The following is a 20,643-nucleotide window of genomic DNA, read 5'->3' as shown; positions in this document are numbered from 1 at the left end:
CTAAAAAGCTGCACATCTAAACAATGTTTCTATATAATACACCCACACAAAGTGTGTATTTATTGTTGTTTATAAAGTGATGAAGGCGCTCTTTGCCAATTAATAAGTAATTTGTATTATTTAATAGGATGCCGAAGTAATATGCTCATATGAATAGAGAGGTGATTCTTTAAAGATTAAAAATCCAATATGAGATCAATAGAAACCCACCACCCAGCAGCACATGGACGCCATCAGCTCCCTGTGGGAATATTACCACAGATTTTCGTTTCTGGAGCTTTATGATGATCAGGCTGGACCATGACAATGCGCGCCGTGTGTCTGACGTAGGCTGGCGGAGGAGAAAAACACAGACTACCCTCCAACACTGAGGGATCGGGGGGTGGGAGAAAGAAATATATTTATTTATATAACGGGAGAAATAGCGGGTGGTTGTTTTCAGCAGCGCTCCGCACAGACGGAGGCAGTAATGTATGAGGAGCGAGCGGCGGACTGAGGATGCACAAAAGAGCATCTCACACACCGTGTTTAATTGCGGATTAGAGGAGGGGGGAGGAGGGGGGGAGGAGGAGGAGGGGGGAGAGCACAACAAGGAAGGCGAGGAGACGCTCTTTATTATCGGGAGAAAAGCGGAGGGAGGGGGGGAGACAGAGACGGCGTGAGCCCGGAGACGGCACAGACCGTGGCGGGGGGACGGGAGAGAGGAGGACACCGACAGTCGGCAGCGTCGCTCGCTCGGATGGTGTTGTTGCTCCGGACGCGGCGACGATGCGGCCACACTGCTGGGTGATGGTAGCGCTGGCGGGGATCATGTCGTACTTCAGCCCGGAGAGAGCCCTCGGAGTCCCGCAGAGGGAAGGTGAGCGGAGTCGGAGGTGGTGGTGGAGGAGGAGGTGGTGGTGGTGGGGGGTTTGAAAACCTGTCAGTGATGCTGGAGAAAGGAGGAGAGAGGGGGGATGTAGTCAGTTCTGAAAAGGCCTCTCTACATTGAGGGGGGGTGATGCTGTGTTATCAGCCTGTATGACTGGGATATAATGCGAATTATTATTGCAGTACGTGGCTGGTTTAATCAAAACAGGAGCGAGGCTGATTTGGTGATGGGTAGGGTACCATATTTGCATGCAGTGATGAAAATATTAGAGGGGGGGCGGGGGGGGTGTTTCGATCTCAGGCCTCACATCGATGGCATTTAAAAACAGCATATACTGTATGAATAGCAGAGTAAAATCGTCGGCCAGTGCGAGATATTTAGACTATAAATAGCCTCCGCGAGGCACTGGAGATTATTTAGCCTATTAACCAGTGCTGGCATCTTTATTTTTCTCAATGTGAATATGCCTTCTTCCCCCCTAAGATCTGGCGGAGTGTTGTGTTTGTGTAATGTGTGCAGTCATTGTATTGTTTTGATAAGAGCTGCTGGCACCGGGCTGGTGGAAAAGGCCCTGTGTTAGGCTCCTATTTATATGCAGTGTCTGTCTGGACATCTGTCTAGGGAAAGATGAAAGAATAGCACTGCTCAGGAATTGTGCATCGGGACTGGAGCCACCAGTCATATGTTTGCGGTGCATGTTTAAGGGGCCACACTGTCAAAGGGGTCATTTAGTTTTCATATTTGGCCCCTGGTTCGCAGGGTGACGATCAGCAATTATGATCAACAATTAGCTGCATTTCTCTCTGTTTCAGGGGTTAAAACTCGTGCAGGACTGGTTTTCTTTAATTTACTGGAATCAGGTGCAGCAGTTTTCTTTTGTTAGCAACAGATTGGAGCATTCGCCAGCCCACACTTTGATAGGAAGCTGGTCTTGCATGCTGAACACATCTTTATTTACCTTCGCTCAGGATGTGTGAAACAAGCGACTCATGTTCTGACTGTGTTGCAACTTTTTGTAAACAACAAGACAAAGACAAGACAACAAAAGGTGCTGAAGGTGCTAATTGAAATGAAGCTCACATATTTATCGTGCAAATAGAACAAATGTCACTTCATGTCAGGTTTTAGTGCAACGCTGCGTCTCTTTTTACAATATTTATTAAGACGGTAAATTATTAAACGTGCTTTGAAATTTATGTATGCAGTGTTTACAATATCACGACCTGATGAATGAATGTATTTTTGGATTTGTGTGAGCGACACAGACTGAAATTGGGATATTTTAAGACAGCACAGAGTAAGTCATAAATTTTATGGCACAGTTTCAGTATCACTGTTTATGTAACCCACTGGGGGTTAATATATTTATTTTCCTGAATGCATTTTCATTATTTCTCATGCTTAGAGTTATTTGACATTGTAACATAGTATTTTTTTTTTAGTGTTAACAACTTTCTCACATGTATTTAATGAGTTGTAATGACGGTAAAATGCAGCTTCATAGGTTTGTTTGAAGAGTGCATGAGTTTACATGTACAGAAATCCTACAAATCACCTTGCAAGTGTTATTCTTGCAGCCTAAAATGCTGCTTTGTTTACACAGACTGGAAAGATAAAGCTCAGATATTGTCAGGTATGGTTTAAATATTAATGTTTATATTTAATACATGTGTCCTTCACTGTGATGAGCGCGAGCTGGACACTTTCTGACTGTTTCAAGGTGTCATTGTTCCTCTCTCTTGTCAAATGATGTAATGTTTGACGTATTTTGGCTGCAGTATTTTAATGAAAGCGAGATAATACCTGAAGGGTATTTAACCACCCTGCCCTGCCCCTTTTCTTTTCTACAGATGGTTCACTTCCCACAATCGACCACGTTGAGGTACAAATATCAAATGTCCCGATCCCTCCCTCTCTCACCTGAGTAGTAAACCTTCCTGATTTGAGTAATTCTGTTCCAGTTTCCAACCCTTCCCAATTAGCGCTCCTTTTTTACCTAAATGACAGCTCCAGCCACCCCTCCCCTGCTTCTTAACTGTGTTTCCTGAGTGGAATGCCATTTCTGATATCTCCCCTTTCCCCCCATGCTTTTTTCCTTACTGGAATGGTATATTATCCCACTTTAAAACTTTAATACCAGTCTCTATTTTCTTTTACTGATTCAGACAGTCGTTTTTTATCTTGAACTTAGTTTCTTTTCCTGCTTTTTTCCCCCTCAAATCCCTGATGCAAGCTGTCCATTGGGGTTCTCCACTGTGTCCCAAACCTGCCGCTAAGAAAACGCTCCAATGGTTTCCCTCTAAACAAAACACCTGTAACAAGATTTTACACTTCTCTGATTCAGTGAAGTCTCTCTTTTCCTTCTCACTGAGTCAAACCCAACAGTCTGTCCCCTTTATAGAACACAAATACCCTGAATTTCTGTATTAAAGCCTGTCCTCCCTTGTGTTTTCCCCGTCTTCCTCTCAGTGTCTCAATCCAGGGCTGCATCCCTCTCTCCTCCACCCTACGTCGTCATCCTCATCTCGTGCTCGGGCCTCGTCTCTTTTGTTCTGCTGCTCCTGACCTGCCTGTGCTGTAAGAGAGGAGGAGTGGGATTCAATGTAAGTCTTCAACATGTAAGAGATTTATTCACCTCTCTCTGCTTTCTTTGTTTATTCACACCTTTTGTGCATGTCTGTATGGTTTTTTATATAAGTTTGACTTGATTAACTGTATGGAAATGCAAACAGGAGTCAATTATTCCGGTTTAATGAAGAAGAAATTGTCAATAATCGTCTCTCAGTCGAATCTTGACTAAGCCTCCATCGTTTGACCTGACAGTGTTGTTGTTGAGATGGCAGACAGGGTGTCATTAGTTCAGAATGGCTGCTTTCTCATTGTCTGCCCTTGATAGTCACTGCTAAATCCAACCATGTTATTAAGTGTGAGCACACAGTTTATTTTATATTTCCAATCATGCCAGTAATGTGATTTTTCTGTGCTGCTGTTGCTCAACCAGGAGTTTGACAATGCAGACGGGGAGGAGTGCTCTGGAGGCTCCAGTCCCATCCAGGAGGACAGCCTGTCGTCATGTCCCTCCCTCCCTGAGGTCTACACCTTGCCAGTCAGAGACAGACCCAACTGCCCCGCCCTGCAGGATGGAGCAGGTAACAACCTGAAACAACTCTCCTGTTCTGACTCTCATCTGAGCACAGCTTCAGTCCCCTCACAACCAAGCTGTCCTGCAGTAAACTCCCTCAGGGTCTGTTGCCTGAGTCACTGATGTGGATCCATTAAAGGTCTCAAAGTGAGTGTATAGCCCGCTTCTGAACTTCAGTGGAGTGGAAACTATCATCTGAGAAAATTCTGCATCAGTGCACCGTATGAACAGGACATGTTGGACATTTGGCCACAGACGGGGCTGGTATCAGCACACTGTAGGCTGGAACACACACATTTTTTTGTCTCAGGAAGAAAATTGTGTCATTCGTTAAAGCCCCCCTGCACTCAAAAATGGGTTTTGCATATTGTTGCTTCATTTGGATGTTTTTGCAGAGCGATGCTTGTGAGGGTTTGACACACAACAACTCTGCTTTCACATTTAGCTGCTGAAAGTTTCTCTGTGCTGGACTTAAGAGTGAGAAATAAAGGATGCGATTAGGGTTTTGTGACAACTAGTTCGGAAGCCAATCGTGGTCCAGTGTGTTACTTACATGTGTGTGATGTGGGAACTTGAATCCTCCCACACTGAGAGTGGGCTGTTCAGTGAAGTAAGCAACATCTTGTGTCCAGTAGTTCAATTTATTGCACATTTCTATTTGTCTTAAAACATGTTTTTAGTGTTTGGGTGATGGCAGTAGTAGTTTGTATTTTACTGTACCAATGAGCAGCACTGTAAATAATATCTTCCTCCAGAGCGAATCAGTTTCAAAGTCATTTTCTTGTTTTGTTGGGAAATATAATGTCATGAAAGAACATCAAATGACAATGTCTGTATGACCCTGATCTTTTTTTATATCTCTTCCTTTTGACAGACTCCAAGTCTCAGTGTTTCAAAAGACACACTTTAAACTACCTTCAGGAGATAGGAAATGGCTGGTTCGGAAAGGTAACACTTCTCACGTTAAGATATCATTGTGTTTTTATATTAAACATGACCCACGTCATAGATTCTCTCTCTTACAGCATGCGCTGCTCTCTTATATTTAATACTGGCTACTGACCAGATCAGGAGTCTTAACTCAAAATAGTTCTTTTACTGCCAGTCTCCTTCTCCTGGGCACTCTTCCATATTATTGTCCATCGATCTCTCCTAGGTGATCCTGGCTGAAGTGCTGTGTGACTGCAGCTCCTCGCAGGCCGTGGTGAAGGAGCTGCGTGTCAGCGCCAGCCCTCTGGAGCAGAGGAAGTTCTTGGCTGAGTCTGAGCCCTACAGGTGGGAGAAATTGCTGGAACAATTAGGTGACAATTCAGGTGATGGTTAGGGGGTAATAGCAAAGTTATCAAAACAGTAGCACAAGCAGAGAAGAGTGTACAAGTCATTGAAATGACTGTATGAATATTGCCCACCATAAGCTGCTGGTCATACCAGAGCAAGTCAGACTGTGTGGAAATGAGAAAGGGTGCGTTTTATTTCTTATGAGTTTGACTTTTCTTTTTCAAGAGGAAGAATGTGTTAGATCATAATCTCACTTTTGATGTTTTGTTGTGTGCTTACATCGGCAATGTCTCTGCAGGTAGATGAGATGAGATGAGAACTGAACCAACCTATTTAGTGTGTTTGACTCAGAATCTGAGTAGCATTTTGGCTGTCCTGTCTTTCACACACACACACACACACACACACACACACACACAGAGAGGAAGCATGTGAGGACAGGGCTGTCTGTTCTTTTTCAACAACCAGCACCGTCCATACACACACAGAAATATACACCCACTAGGGGTCATTTTCACACACATTCATATGCTGTTTACATCTCCCGTTTCTTCTTCTTCTGTTGTTGCTGAGGCACAAACCCTCCTCCTGTCCTGTTATCTCCTCTTCTCTTGTGTCCCAGTTAGTGTTTGATACAAACACACCAACCCGACAACGAGAAAAACACACAAAATACCCATACTGTTTATTTCCATTTTCCAACTTTCATTCACATTTAATTTGCTGCAGTGCCTCGCACGAGCACATCCTCTTTTTCTCTCTCTATACTTTGGTCTGTGTAGTACAAAGGCTGGCAGCTCATTACCATCTATCTACCTATCTATCTATCTATCTGGTTTTGTCTTTCTCCCATCAGGAGCCTTAAACATCCCAACATCCTTCAGTGTTTGGGGCAGTGCAGCGAGAGCATCCCATTCCTCCTGGTTATGGAGTTCTGTCAGCTGGTGAGTACAAACTGGTCATTTAAACATGCATATCACTTTTATTACTGACAGATGCTGTTAATCAGCATACGTTTCACCTTTGCTGCAGTTTTAGTCAATTGTGTTGTAGTTGCGGCAATGGTTATTTGTTTTTTCCAAGGCTTTTACTTCATTTGCTCTTTGATTTAATGTCATTTCATGTCTGTAACTCTCCATATTATTTGCTGCAGAAATGATAAATGATTACAACTATGAATGTTCCAGGGACAGGTTTTGCATCTCTACAATCGGTTTGTTTTCCTTCCCTCAGCTGGCTTAATCACTGACTGATTAAGAAACCCATATGAGTGGACTCTCAGGGCAAACAAAGACACAAGCAGATCAATTACAGCAAGACAGCGAGAGAAGCCAAACAACACTGCGGTCCTCACAGACTGCTATTATCCGTTTGGACAAAGTCTCCTATTGTCCTTTCCTCACGGATGTTTTTCATCCTTTTATGTGGTCCTCATTTTATTTCCTTGCCCTTCCTGAAGCCCAAATAACTAATAGAAAGGCTGGCAGCTCATTACCAATTCCCCTGCTGCTTTTGAGGCTCCATGATGGAAAACACCTAAAAAGGGACATATTTACTGCAGAAGTCTCAAATATCCTCTTCGGCTGTGTGGTGTTTCTTTCAAGTTTTATCTCTGTTTTAGAGGAAGGGCACAAACACTTGGCATAAACACAGCCGAACTGGCATTATCTCATCTTCTACTTGAGTGCTTGCCATATTGTTGTGATGTGCAAATAGGGTGACCTGAAGAGGTATCTGAGAGCCCAGCGGAAGTCAGATGGGATGACCCCTGACCTCCCCACTCGGGACCTGTTGACTCTTCAGAGAATGGCTTTTGAGATCACATCCGGTCTGCTGCATCTCCATGAAAACAACTACATCCACAGGTCAGTCATGACTCGGCCCATAATCAGGATCCAAGTCTTTAAATGAAATTGTATCTCTCAGAACATGTCTCTCTGTTGAATCTGAATGATTTTGGGAGGATGTGCTCTGCTCTGCAGTGATCTGGCGTTAAGAAACTGCCTGCTGACCTCAGACCTCACAGTTAGGATAGGCGACTATGGCCTTTCACACAACCATTATAAGGTATGTGGTTGTATTTAACATAAGAGCATGATTTATCCATGTGGGCAACCATTTTTTAAAAACCTTTTCAATTGAAGTAATAGAAATAATGACATAATTTTCCTCATGGAAATGAATTCTTGTGGCAATCTTTGTGAAGGAGGACTATTACCTAACTCCAGACAAGCTATGGATCCCACTACGCTGGATCGCTCCTGAGCTGCTGGAGGAGTACAGAGGATCTCTCATTGTTACTGACCAAACCAAGACCAGCAATGTGTGGTATGTTTTAAAGCTTTCACAGCTGTTCATATACATAGCTGCAGAAAAATCAGCATCATTGAGCCGGGCTGGTTATGGCCAGTTAATGCTGTGATCATGCTTGTTTATCTCATTGGTTTTCATATTCTCCTATGAAACCAATATTAGATAATGTCCTGTTTGTAGTCTTGGTTAGAGCTTGGATTTGTCCCAAAAGGCAGCTGTTTTGAAATGTTTCTCCAAAAAAATCATAAAACAAATACTTAACACAGTCAGCGTGACCTCCATCGGTGTGTCAGCAGTCTTAGTGCCAGGCCCAGTAATATCAGAGGGAGTGATGAAAGAACAAGAGCCCAAGCTGGACTGAACCCTCAGGCTCTGATATTACAAACTTCAATCTAATGTTTTGTTGAAAGAACCAACAAGAAAACATTCTGGGAACAAAACACACAAGTAGAAAAAGAGTGCTATTCGCTTTCACAAAGGAAATTATAGTTTAAGATCTTTGAACCGTCTTCGCAGCAACATCCATATTTGAGTCATTGTAGTCCACCAGAAGCTCATTGGTTCTGCTGATATTGAGCTTCATGTGATTGTCGTTGCACCATGTGATGAAGCTTTCTATCAGCCCTCTGTGTGCCTCTGGAAAAATCGTCTCTAAGTGAAGACAGCATGTTTCTCACTGGAGATGATTCACTGGAATCATACGGCAACATAGTGATAACTTCCATTGCACCAAAACGATACACTTAATACCTTTTATTAAATTCCTACGCAGTCTTCACTGCATAGATTAAATGAATCTGGACGGATATGGATGTAAACAACAACATGACTGGTTTGGCAGAGGCATACAACTGCAAGGTGATAATTCTAGCTTCTTATTGTGCCTCTCAGTCTCATCTGCTTGGAATTCAGAGCTCTGTACAAAACAAGGTGTTGCTATAAAAGCGTTACATAACAAAGCCTAAGAGGTCTGTGAAGTCTCTCACTATCACCACATCTTGTTTTCCTTCCAGGTCCTTGGGGGTCGTTATATGGGAGCTGTTTGAGTTTGGCTCTCAGCCCCACAGACACCTGAGCGATGATGAGGTGCTGACCTTCGTCATTAGGGAGAGACAGATCACCCTGGCCCAGCCCAGACTCAAACTCTCCCATGCAGACTACTGGTCAGTGCTCACCCACTAAGTGCACTGTGCAGAAATGATGATTATGTTAATGAGATGTAATTGTGCCGTAGATGTGCCTCAAAAACCTACCTCCTCTGTTTTCTCTCCTGCTTACAGGTATGAGATCATGCAGTCCTGCTGGTTACCTCCATCTCAGCGTCCTTCTGTAGCGGAGATATTCCTCCTCCTCTCCTCCCTCCTGGCCGCTGAGCGAGGAATGGCGAGGGGGAGTGTCGGGGAAGAAGATGAAGAGGATGAGGAATATGAGGAGGGCAGAGGAAGGAGAGGGGAGAGCGAGGAGTCGTTTGAAAGACGCTGGGATTTACTCCGTCCACCTGCCTTCCAGACTGCAGCAAATGAGCGGCAAAGGGAGAGAGACTACGGCAGGGATGACAGAGACAACTCTTACCCCCTGCTGGACCCTGTGGGGAACTGTATCACCCCATCCTCCTCTGAACTAGATGACATTTTGACTGTCACTGAAACTAGCAAAGGCTTGAACTTTGAGTATTTCTGGGAAAAGGCTCATGCCAGACGAGGCTACAAACCCCTTCCTCCTCCTCAGCCAATCCCAACTGTGAACAATAACCACAGACAATCTTTGGACACTCCCACTGTGGTCCCAGTGATAAGCGCCCGCAGCCCTTCCCTTGCCAGCGAGTACTACATCAGATTAGAGGAGCACACTCCCCAGGACAAGTCGCCAACTCTCAAAGGGAAGACTCATTCCTCTTTCCGTTCTGACTCCATTTGCCCTGGAGACATGGAGCTGGTGGAGATTCGCAGTGGAATGCTGGGAAAAGAACGAGTCCCCTATTGTTCTTCTGACAAGTGTGGAAAGGGCCTCCAGACTGTCAGATCAAGCGAGGTTCAACTTCAGGTGCCCAGCACAGGTGTGGCTGAGTTCAGAGACACTTCAAGCAGAGTGACCGACTTCTCAGTAGTCGATCTAGGGGATGATGATGAAGAGGAGGGGAGAAAGAGCAGTGAGGCAGATAAAAAATTGTCCGTGACCTCTCAAGCCCCGGTCCTTCCTCCCAAGCCTCGCTCTATGTCCATGTCATCAGCCAACCACCTTCATTCGCGCCCTCTCCCTGCCCCTCCGCTCGGATATAGGGGTTTGCCTCATTACACCATCACTGGAAAAATTGAAACAGACCCACATCACATGAGCAGCTGCCCACCTTCTACCTTTGATCACCTGGGGCTCCATCGGGCCCGACAGACTCTACCCCCATCCCCATCCCTCTCCCCCTCCCTTCCCCCATCGAGCCATCCAATTTACCCCCAACCTCCTCAAATGTGTCCTCCGCCTCTCCCTCCCCACTCCAAACCACAAAGAAGCTGCCCCAGCTACAACACAGCAGACACTTATTCAAGATACACAAAGCCGCAGATGCAGAGATCCAACAGAGACCCGCTATCCTGTGACTTGTCTGACAGAGAGGGTGGTAGCAGGCACTTAACATCATTGCACAACTCCAAGGAGAACTCACATTCTCGTGCAAAAGACTTTGACTCCCCTATTCGTCGAGAAAATCCATTGCGCCCTATTTATCGCAATTTACCCCGCCCTCAGCCCACAGACCCCCTGATCGACAGACAGTCTTCATCGAGTCCCACCTACTCAGATGAGGATGACTCTCCCTTCATGTCCCCTGAGAGACCCAGCGGTGGGACTACTGTCACACACTCCAGCCTATCTGAAGATGCAGACCCAGGCTGTGCAGAGCTCTTCTCCAGGGGAATGAAAAGGACTCAGTCACGCCTTGACACCATCCTCCCTACCATCTGGAAGGAAGATGCTGAACTTCAGGCAGAGCGTGTGGCCGCTGCCAAGAAATCCCCCATGCATCTGTTTCTGACAGAGATATCCAGTGTGACAGAGTCTAATGAGTCCAAGTCAGAGACGTCATGGGAGGAAAAGAAGGCGGAGAAAAGAGATGGAGAGAGATGGGGCAACTTTATGCTGCCAAACAGAGGGATGCGCCGCTCCCAGTCGCTGATCACAGAGCTGGGGTCAGCGGGACAGTCATGGGGGCCAGAGAAACACAACAACAGGACAGGTGCAGATGAGGACAGTACAGTCACAAAACAGTCATTCCAGAGGGATCTTTTCCTCACAGAAATCGACACAGGAAGGATGGACACAGATCTGGAGGCAGGATCAGAAAGTGATCCAGTAAAATACCTCTATCCTGCAGGATCCAGATTGCGGCCCTACGTCTGTGCTTCAGGCCTTCCATCATACACAGAGGCAGAGGAAGCGTATTCCAAGGGTATACGGAGATCCCGCTCTCTGCTCTCTGAGATCACCACGGGGAAGCAGGAGTCTGAACAGCGGGCTGAGAAGGAGCCTCGGAGAACAGAAATGACCAGAGAGGAGTTCCTGAAGGAGATCCAATCAGCAGAGACCTTCCTGACTGAAATCATATCAAGACAAAACGCTGCTGCAAACAAAAAGGAAGCAGACTCATCTTGCTCCCCTACTCCACTGTCTCCTGAATATGAGTCCATATGCATTGACCCAAACTCCGCTCAGACCATCAGATTTCAGTCAGAGAGCTCCATGCGAGCAAAGGGCAAAGATGATACACAAACTGAGGCCATCTATGCCCAAGTGACCAAGCGTGCCAAAAAGAGTGAGATAAAGATTTCTCTGAGACCTGAGATCCCAGTCCTTCATATAGGATCGAATAAACAACCTCTCAAACCAGACAGCCAAGGAGGCAATGCTGACCACTGCCAGTCTGGTGAGTTTGTGTTTTCAGAAATCATGCCCAAAAATGGTCTTCTGCACAACCAAACACTTGCATGTCAGAAAGAGGTGGAGGAGTGTTCAGATGGCCCTGCCTTACCTGCCAGAGGAGAGCAAACAGAGCTGGTAGAGCATCCTCCTGCTGACTCCACCAAGAGTGTTAAAGAATCCAACACTGTGCTAATGCGCGAGGACAAATCGCTATGTTCAAATGACACACATAGTCAAAAGACTGCTGTTATAGGGAATGGTGAGATAATGAAAGAAGACCCACATACCGGCAGCCCAGAGAAAAGAGATCAAGTGTGTGGAGAGACCAATCCTGACAAAGAAATGTACCACAGAGATAAGGTATCTGCAGTGGACTCTGAACGAATCACAGCACATGATGATTTGGAGAAAAATTTGGGTGCTCAAAATAGCGACGAAAGCTTTGCCGAGATGAAGAGAGAGAATTTACTTCAACACAATGACACCGGTGACGATAAGCACCGTCACATTGGTCAGAAGGCACCCCCTCCTGCTGGTACTCCAACCACTCCAGACTGGGACGCATCCTCCGATGTCTCGCTCGTCACCCCCACGGACTCAGTCCTGTCACCCATGACTTCCAACTCAACCGACTGCCTCACACCGAGTGACTCGTGGACGAGCGGTGTAGGAGGAGCGGGAAACAGTGGGTGGCGAGCTCTGGGAAATGAAACACCGCATCGAGACTCTGCCTATTTCTCAGACAGCGACTGGGAGGGGGACGGGATGAACAGGAGGAGCAGTGACGGACTTATTGCCTCCAGGCCGAGCAGCGGTCGAGGAGGGGATCGGGGAACGTTGACAGGAATAGAGGAAAAAACTGAGGAGGAGGGGGAGGCGGGAGAAAAGAGCCCCTTAAGAAACAGCATCCAAATGTCAGACAACAAAAGTGAAAATGGAGAAAAGACCACTATTGAGATGTGTGAAGAAACAAGTACTGTATATCAAAATGCTCCAGAAAATGCCATCTCTCATTTAGGTGATGACAAAGATTTTCTAAATAAAGGGCTGGAGTCAACACAGAGAGATGATTCTGGCATTTTCCCAAACGAGAGCAAAAAGTCAACACTGCTGTGTGATGATCCTCAGGCCAAGGACTGTGTTGACTTCATTGATAAGTTGTTCTCAGATTTAGATGATGAGCCACTGAAAGGGCTCCCACACAGCGGTGGGTATCCGATAGACAATCACTTCACAGATGGCATCATCTCTCAAATAACAGATTGCAAATACCAAGACTCTGCAGAGAATGATATAAATCTACATTCCAGGAGCATTTCTGAGACAAATATTTTGATTGAGTCTCTATCTGGCAGCCAGTCGAAGGATTGCGTGTTAAAGCCCAGCAACAACGATTACACAAGTGCTACAGAGATGGATATTGATCTCTCTGCACTGAACACCCTCAAATGTGGAAATGACACTGTGGAATCTGTAACACCAACACAAGCTGACAACCGTGAGTCAAGATTATCGAAACTGTACGGCATTCAAACCACTGATGCCACACTTAGCGATGAAACTCTGTCAGTGGTCGAGCCAAGTTTTGATGGGAAGCCTGTCTATGATAAAGTGAGTGATCTCATGTGTCCCTCTTGGGCTGATGCGGGTGTTGAAGGGCCTGAGCGACGTGATGAGAGGTCTGGTCTTGACCACAACGAGCTTGGCCTGAGAAACTTGCGCTGCTCAGACAGCGGCGAGGAAAAGAAGGTCACGACAGAGACGGAGAAACAGCTGGCTGCCGCAGAGCTGAGTAACGCCATGAAGGAAAAGTCACCCCTGAGAGGAGCAGCAAGACAAGTGGACTCTGCTAACAATGTGGATAAAGACTCCTGCGAGGGCTTGGATGTGAAAACTAAAGAGTTATGGAGTGCCCTCGAGGAGGATGAAGAACGCACAGCATCTGGTGTGGTTAGGGGAGAGTTTGACTGCCACCGTTTTTCACAGTCAAGGGACTTACGCTTGTGGCCTGATGAAAATGACCAGTGGGCCTCTCCGGAGAGGAGGTGTCAAGACACTGAACTGAGGTCAGAATTTTTCACTGGGTTCAATAATAAGGCCTGGGAGGTGGGGGAGAGGCTCGTTGTGGGTCAGGAGTTTTGGGAGACTGAAGAAAACGATGAACTTGCAGGAAGTGAACCTCACCCTGCTGTCTTGGAACGCTGTGAAGAAACCTGGAACGATGAAACACAAGGACTTGCTGGTAATTTTGCCTTGAAGGAAAAGTGGGACTCTAAAGTTAATGATGGCCAACAGACTGTCAGAGCGGTGGACATACAACAGGAGGAAAATATTGAGAACCTCAGAGAAATTGGCAGCATTAACAAAGACCTGACGAGGAAAATATCAGATATAGAAGTAGAGAATATAGAAATCCCAGAGCAGGAGACCTTGGAGAAAGGAGAGATTTCGTCACACGCCGAGACAGTCAGGGAAGGTCTGCTAGACTCCACAGAGACAGAGGAGAATCAAAATTTTAACAGATGGCCTCAGAATCACCTCTGCAAGATCCAAATAGAGGAGCAGGCGCCAGCTGAGCATGTTGACAAAGACACCGGCTCTAATTTAGAGAATGACTTCAGTCACACATTAGAGAATAAAAGCTCAAATATATCTATTTGCATCACCGAGGCTCCTCATGTGAACCTTCCAGACCTGGAAAATGTTGAATCAGACTTCGATTCAGAGGCTGAAATGAGACCGTGGCTTGCTCGGCAGTACATAGAAGAGACAGTGAGCGTGATGAATGTAGAGGATTGCAGAGACGTGTCCCTTCCATCAAACCCCATCTCTTGTCCCAGTGACCTTGATAAGCACGAGTTAGATCAGTCATATCCACAGGTAGACAATTTCAGCTCAGTAGATTTTCCGAGTCCTCCACCAAGCATAGACCTTGATGTGCAAGATGATAAATTGGAGAGTTTAGATGACTCTTTTCCTAGTCCACCACCATCTGTTATAGAGGCAGAGGAGTTTATTAGTCACATTAATCTAGAGGACTTTGTTGCTAGCACTGAGACAGAGATGTATATTTCCCCAGATCATGACACAGATGTCTCAGAGCCACCTGCTACAACTCAGAGTATAGGGATCTCAGCCAATCTGAACCTCCCCTCTGTGCATATAACACTGGCCGATGAGAGCAACTTCACACCCAACATAGAAAACCAGGATGATCATAATAATCACTACGAAAAAACATCATCTGCCACCCCATCTTCACCCCAAGTTCCCCTCAACAATCTCCCAGAATTACTGATTTCTGAGTGGAAAGATTTGGATGAGGAGCCCCTGGAGGATTTTGAAAAACTGGAACAACTGTGCTGCATATCTGGGGATGAGGAGGACTCACTGGGCGACCTTTTTCTGGGGAACCTTGAACTCCTGGAGTCTTTGAAGAAAACACCTGACCAGAGGGGCAGCATTGACAGTGATAGCAATACAGGCGAGGAGATATGTGGCTCCTCTTCTCCTGAGGGGAGCAAGATGGATTTGAAGGAAGACGGCCTCTCTGATAATTCTGATAAGCTCTCAGAGTCTGCACCGCCTGTGATCCTGGATCCTCAGGACAGACTGTCACCTCAAGAGGAGAGGAATGACGACCTCAGGTCCCCAGGCCAAACATCTGATGTCAAAGACCAGGGATCTCTCTCCAAGATGACAACAAAGAATGGCCTCATGATGCAGGTGAGCATGTCTTCTTGTGATTTGTCTTAAGAGTGCTGCTTATATCACCTTTCTGAGTTTATTCACCCCTCGTCATTGTTTTATTCTGTTGCTTCAGGTGTGTGAGGAGAGGCTGCAGTTCTCCCTCAGTGAAAATGTGAAAACAAATGTGCTTTGGGGGTCAACTGTGAAAGACACCGTGATGCTCCGGCCCTGGGGGGAGCAAATCACAGAGAACAGCACTGAGCTGGTCACCGTGAAAGAACAAACAGAGGATGAGAGGTATGAAGAAGGCAAACCAGATTCTGAACTACGTGTTAAAGCAGTCAGACTTTATGTTAAAGGGACAGTTCACTCAAATTTACTTACTTAGATCTGGTGATATCTTATGGAGGCCTCAACGTCCTGAAAGATTTTGTCTTTTATTCACAAAAATCATCCCAGTGACTAAAGGGGCTCAGCAGTGTGGATTTTTCAGTGCAGACGTAGACCAATAAACATCTAAACAACTGAAAGTCATGTTTCTGAGGGACCGCAGAGTTGTAGTTTTTCAAAGCTGTGATTAGTACAAATGAAGTCCCATTATGTTCCATCATATTGGGGCTTGCAGCAGAAGTTGCAAAGATGAATATTACAAAACCTGCACAAACATAACCAGAAATATTGGCATTTAATATTCGTGTTTTAATGAAATGTTTTGGTGTTGTAGCCACAAGGAGCAGGACAGCTCCCCCAGCCTTCAGCCCCACACCGAGTCTGACGAAACTAAAGCTGAGCCACTCACTGTGATTGAACAACCTGAGGTCACAACCCCTCAGATGACTCCAAACCAAGCAATGAAAGGTACCGTCTTGTTGCACGTGTTGCTAATTAACTGAGATAATTGAATACAAACTGACATACATGGCCTTTTATTTTATATGGAGTTAGATAGACTAACATGTATAGTACATTTCAGTAGTTTCTAGCCTTTTGAGAGTAGTTAGTTACTCCGTCTCACACAGTTTTACTTATTTTTGTTATGTCAAAGTTTGTTTCCCCATGATATATTTTATTGAATTTAACTTCCTGTCCTTGTCATGAACAACACTCACCCCTGCTCTCATTTTCACAGCAAAACTAGCTCGTCTGTCTCTCGCCCTCCCTCCTCTTGCTCTGACTCTTCCCCTCACCCCCACCGGTAAAGGCGGATTCGGGGACGGCGCGATAGGAAATCGGATCGGGAGACGGAGAGGTCTGTCCCCGGGAAGCGACCCTGACGATGAGGAGGAGGATGAGCAGGAGGACGAAAGCTCCCGTAGGGTAATTGTTGTCACAGAAACAGATGTGGACAAACGAGTCGGGCTGAGGAGTCTGCTGAAATCACCCAAGGAGCCGATGGACAGAGAGAAGGACAGAGGAAGAAATGTGTCCTTTTTTGATGATGTCACGATCTATCTTTTTGATCAGGTATTTGCCTTACTTTCAAAAACTGATTGATAAGAGATGTTTGATCAAATAAAATGAGGCCTCATTCATTTGTTTCATCACAACAGGAAACTCCAACCAATGAGTTGAGCAATTCAGCGCCCACCAGTCCAAACCCAGTGTCTGTCAAAAGCACCAAGCTGGATCTGCGTGGTAAGATCAAACACGTCTCACCTTCATGATGAGACGCAGAATGAGCAGGTGACAACTGTTGGTTAGATTGCCATTAAATTATGTACAGACATTATTGGTCCCCAGAGGGTGAATCATCCTGACTTGGTGATCCCCTGACTTGTCCTCTGGTGCCACCACAAGGTTTACATTTATAGTTTTGAGTGAAATATCTCCTGTCTCTGCCATGAAATTCTGATGAATTGTAATAAGTTTTAATTTGGCACCATCATCAGGTGAAAGATTTGTCCACTACTTATGACCACGTTCCCATCATCCTCATGTTTTGTGCTTTGTGCTCATCAGCTGATGTTAGCATGCTGAAATACTACACTATGATGGTGAACATGTCAAACATCATACCTGCTCAACATCAGCAGCACTGTCAACATGTTAGCGTGCCCTCATTAGCATTATCTCTGTAAATGCAGCATCACAAAGCTGCTAGCCGTCTGTACTATAAAGATAATGCGCATAAGTCTGAAATATGTTTCTTTCTAAACATGTATTTTCACTCAGTCCCCACCTTGGGCCGGAGAATGACGTAATAAAATCTGACAGCCTCTATCTCATCCCCACCCACCGAAATGGAAAACCCTCAGTTTAGCCATCTCCTCTCCAAATATGCAGCCAGAATTAATCTTCTATAATTATCCTCCTCGACACTGTGACATGTGGAACTGAGCGGGGACATAAATCCCGCGCTCAACAATGCAAGCCTAAGCTGTGTTTCCCAACACATTTTCATTTGCTCTCTTGACTTCCTCTCTCCATCTCGCACACTGATCACCTCATTTCACAGAATAATGAAACTTTGGGCGCAGAATTTCCTTTGGGCCGTGCACATACACAGAAATGCAGAAACTCCAAAATTAGATGCTTTCACGATCCTTCGTAGCCTTTAGAGTTGAAACTTCACAGCGCTGAATGAAGAGACTGTGCTCCCTTTGAGTTATTTTTAACCAAAAGCTGTCTTGTCTTGCTTCAGTCTGATTATTAATAGCTATAGATTATTAGTTTATTTCCTGACTTGTGTTTGGTTTGTTGATAATATCTTGCTGCATATATCAGCACTATTGAAGGCACATGTGTCACAGTCATGAACAGATTATGAGACAGCTGGCCCTTGGGCACAGGCATGTGAAGCACCCACCACTCCACATAGGAGCAAGACACCCAGGCTTTCTGCAGGTGAACCAGAGCTCTCAGGTGCTGCTGTTGGTTTAAAAGCTGTACCTGCACTTCAGTATTTAGTTTATATTGGAGACATGATTCAGATTTAAATTAAGATAAGACTTTGTTGATCACACACCAGGGAAATTGAGTCGTTACAGCCAGCAGGTATTACAAAGAGCAAGCATATTGGCATAAAAAGGTCAAAATAAAAAGTGTACAGGGTACAGAATAAATAAACAACTATGTATATGTACATTTGTACAGATTATAAAAAAATAGTTAATGCCGTAAGAATCCTACTGCCATAAAAAAGTACTATTGCTAATATCCTTATGAGAAAACTCCTAATGACATGTGTTGTATTGCACTTGAGAAATACTAGAACTATGTATATGCAAAATATATACAACTTAGAAAAGTACTGTTGCCAATATGGATAATAAATGGTGGTACTGCACAGTTTGGAGAAGCATATGACTTAGAAATTGCACCAGGTGAAAAGGATAATGTGATCATATTTTAGCACTGATAACAGTAGTGCAAGACAAAGTGGGTTTATGATGTAGAATTGAGAAAGACAGCATCAACACAGAGCTACATTACACGATGCTGGTGTTAAACAGTCTGACAGCTCCTCAGCGGTCCATCCATGGTCCCAGTGTTGATGCTTTTCACAACAATACAATTATGATAGTGTGTGAGGGACCAAACCAGAGCAATTTAAGGACTTTATTTACCCATAATTCTATGTCCAAACATCATCTTAACTTAAACATGAACACATGTAACAGAGCATAATAATGCAGCTCTCTGGAGCCTCTGATGAACTGAGGTCCAAATCAGACATTGAGTCGAAAGCTACGAACACAGCGAGATGACTGACAAAGAGATGAAACAGGAACATTTATACCTGTCTGTTCAGACAATGAACACAAAAGATTTTACAAGAGATTTTATATTGAAATAGACACATTTTAAGTTATGGCTTAAGTTTTGGGCTCCCCCATGAATCCTGTTGAGTTGGATCTGACCTGCAATGAGCATCACCTAATGATAAAAATGGTTTTGGGAAGCACAAGGAACATGTGACCTGGTCTTCACAAAGTGCTTGATTTTGTTTTTCTCTCAATCAGGGCCAAACATCAAGAACAAAGAATCAAAAAGGAAAGAGGATTTATCAATCAAACCAAGGTCGCCTGTGGGGGCCAATCCAGTGACATCATCGCGCTTCACTGTCAGCCCTGCCAACGACCCCCACTTGGTGTGATGTTATATGTCATCGTGGGAACCTTTAGAGCTGAACCCTCTTGGACTGGCCAGTGAATTAACCCCAACAACCAGCCATTCACCCAGAGGCTATTTTTTTATTGAATAGGCAACTGAAAGAATGAGACTCCCGTTCTCAAAGCTGGACACATTCCAGGTTTTACCAGCGACAGGATTTTGTATGACAGGGGTTGTTGTGCTCCTGCCTGCCACTATTTACAGAGTTTATTCATAGCCCTCGGCTACAAAAGTCTTTGGAAAAGGCAGCATATGCTAAGAGAAGAGGAGCCTGGAGCTTTGTAAAATCTGAAACAGATTTGACAGCTATGCAGTGGGAGTCTTGCTGTGTACCAGCTTACCTTCTCTTTTTCTGCTTCATTTTGTTGTATTATTCCCCAGAAGTGCGGGGAATGCACTTTCTTTAGTCATTCATCTGTCTATGTAAATGCTTGGATTCCAGTCCTCTCTTTATTAAAGCAGTTTTTCATTGCAGTCAGTCAGTTGTTCTCGTAGGCAGCAGTTTGGAACAGAAATCGCTTGACTCCTGTATTTGAGAATACTCATTTGCATTTGTACAAATATCATATTACAAGTGTATACAATATCATTTTAGAGCTGTTTACTTTTAGATGTATTCTTAGACTGCACGAAAAATGAAACAAGCTATGCTTCTTTATACTTTTAGTTCTGAGAAGATTCCTCTTAACATTATTACAATTAATTTATATATTTATTATATTGTTTTATTTATTTATGTAAAGTCAGTTTCCATGCAATGTTTTATTTATTTGATTATTTATTTACTTATTTAATATCAATTTATTTATTTGCTTTTCTGCAATTAACACATATATTAACTTAGCTAAAATTTGTTTGGGACAGAATGCATCTAGGTTATACCTTCTCTAAGATCTTCATAACAAATAAATCAAAATATTTTCCCAAACGTCTTAATTGTTAAAAAAAAAAAAAAAGTATTTTGTATAATTTTACTTGTTAATATATGCCAATCTGTATGGAACTATGTCCTGTAATGTGTCATTATTTTCCACTGTCTATGAATTTTTTGCTGTCTTGTCATTCTTTTCCCTTGTTTAATGACCGTTAATGTAGCTTAGCATGAAAAATCGAAGCCTTTCATCAGTAAATAACCCCATTTGTTTGTGTATTTGTTAATTTACCCCATTTTCTACTAATAACAGTCCATCATGCAGTCGAGATCAAACTAGTCCATTCGTTTAGTCTGATTAAATGTTGGTTTAAAACCTGTATTGTTTAGAGAATGGTTTTCAAGGGATAATGTATAAACAAGGGGAAATAAAAACTTCAAAATGTGAACCTT

At 44.3% G+C, this 20,643-nt stretch overlaps 1 protein-coding gene across 2 annotated transcripts; it reads left to right on the top strand.

Moving 5' to 3' along the window:
- Positions 1–564: 564 nt before the first annotated feature.
- Positions 565–20,635, top strand: lmtk3 (lemur tyrosine kinase 3). 2 transcript variants are annotated; one of them, XM_076736664.1, is made up of 16 exons: positions 565–859; positions 3,341–3,474; positions 3,873–4,020; positions 4,888–4,961; positions 5,170–5,288; positions 6,148–6,235; positions 7,008–7,156; positions 7,274–7,358; positions 7,498–7,619; positions 8,618–8,767; positions 8,885–15,242; positions 15,340–15,503; positions 15,931–16,064; positions 16,336–16,670; positions 16,757–16,841; positions 19,169–20,635. In XM_076736664.1, the coding sequence occupies exons 1-16, from the start codon at positions 769–771 to the stop codon at positions 19,300–19,302; spliced, it is 8,370 nt and encodes a 2,789-aa protein (XP_076592779.1). In that variant the 5' UTR covers positions 565–768; the 3' UTR covers positions 19,303–20,635. The 2 variants fall into 2 exon arrangements, with proteins under 2 accessions (XP_076592779.1, XP_076592778.1); XM_076736663.1 differs by having other exon boundaries at positions 655–859; positions 3,341–3,489.
- The last annotated feature ends 8 nt before the right edge of the window (positions 20,636–20,643 follow it).

Source organism: Chaetodon auriga, chromosome 8 (genome assembly GCF_051107435.1).
Source record: "Chaetodon auriga isolate fChaAug3 chromosome 8, fChaAug3.hap1, whole genome shotgun sequence".
NCBI classification, from domain to species: Eukaryota; Metazoa; Chordata; class Actinopteri; order Chaetodontiformes; family Chaetodontidae; genus Chaetodon; species Chaetodon auriga.
The sequence above is the reverse complement of the archived record's forward strand: the minus strand, read 5'-3'. Positions and strand labels throughout refer to the sequence as shown.

Coding starts and splice junctions, on each gene's coding strand:
- lmtk3 (XM_076736663.1), top strand. CDS start 769: ATGCGGCCACACTGCTGGGTGATGGTAGCGCTGGCGGGGATCATGTCG. Junction 6,236..7,007: donor TTATGGAGTTCTGTCAGCTG/GTGAGTACAAAC, acceptor ATGTGCAAATAG/GGTGACCTGAAGAGGTATCT. Junction 7,157..7,273: donor GAAAACAACTACATCCACAG/GTCAGTCATGAC, acceptor TCTGCTCTGCAG/TGATCTGGCGTTAAGAAACT.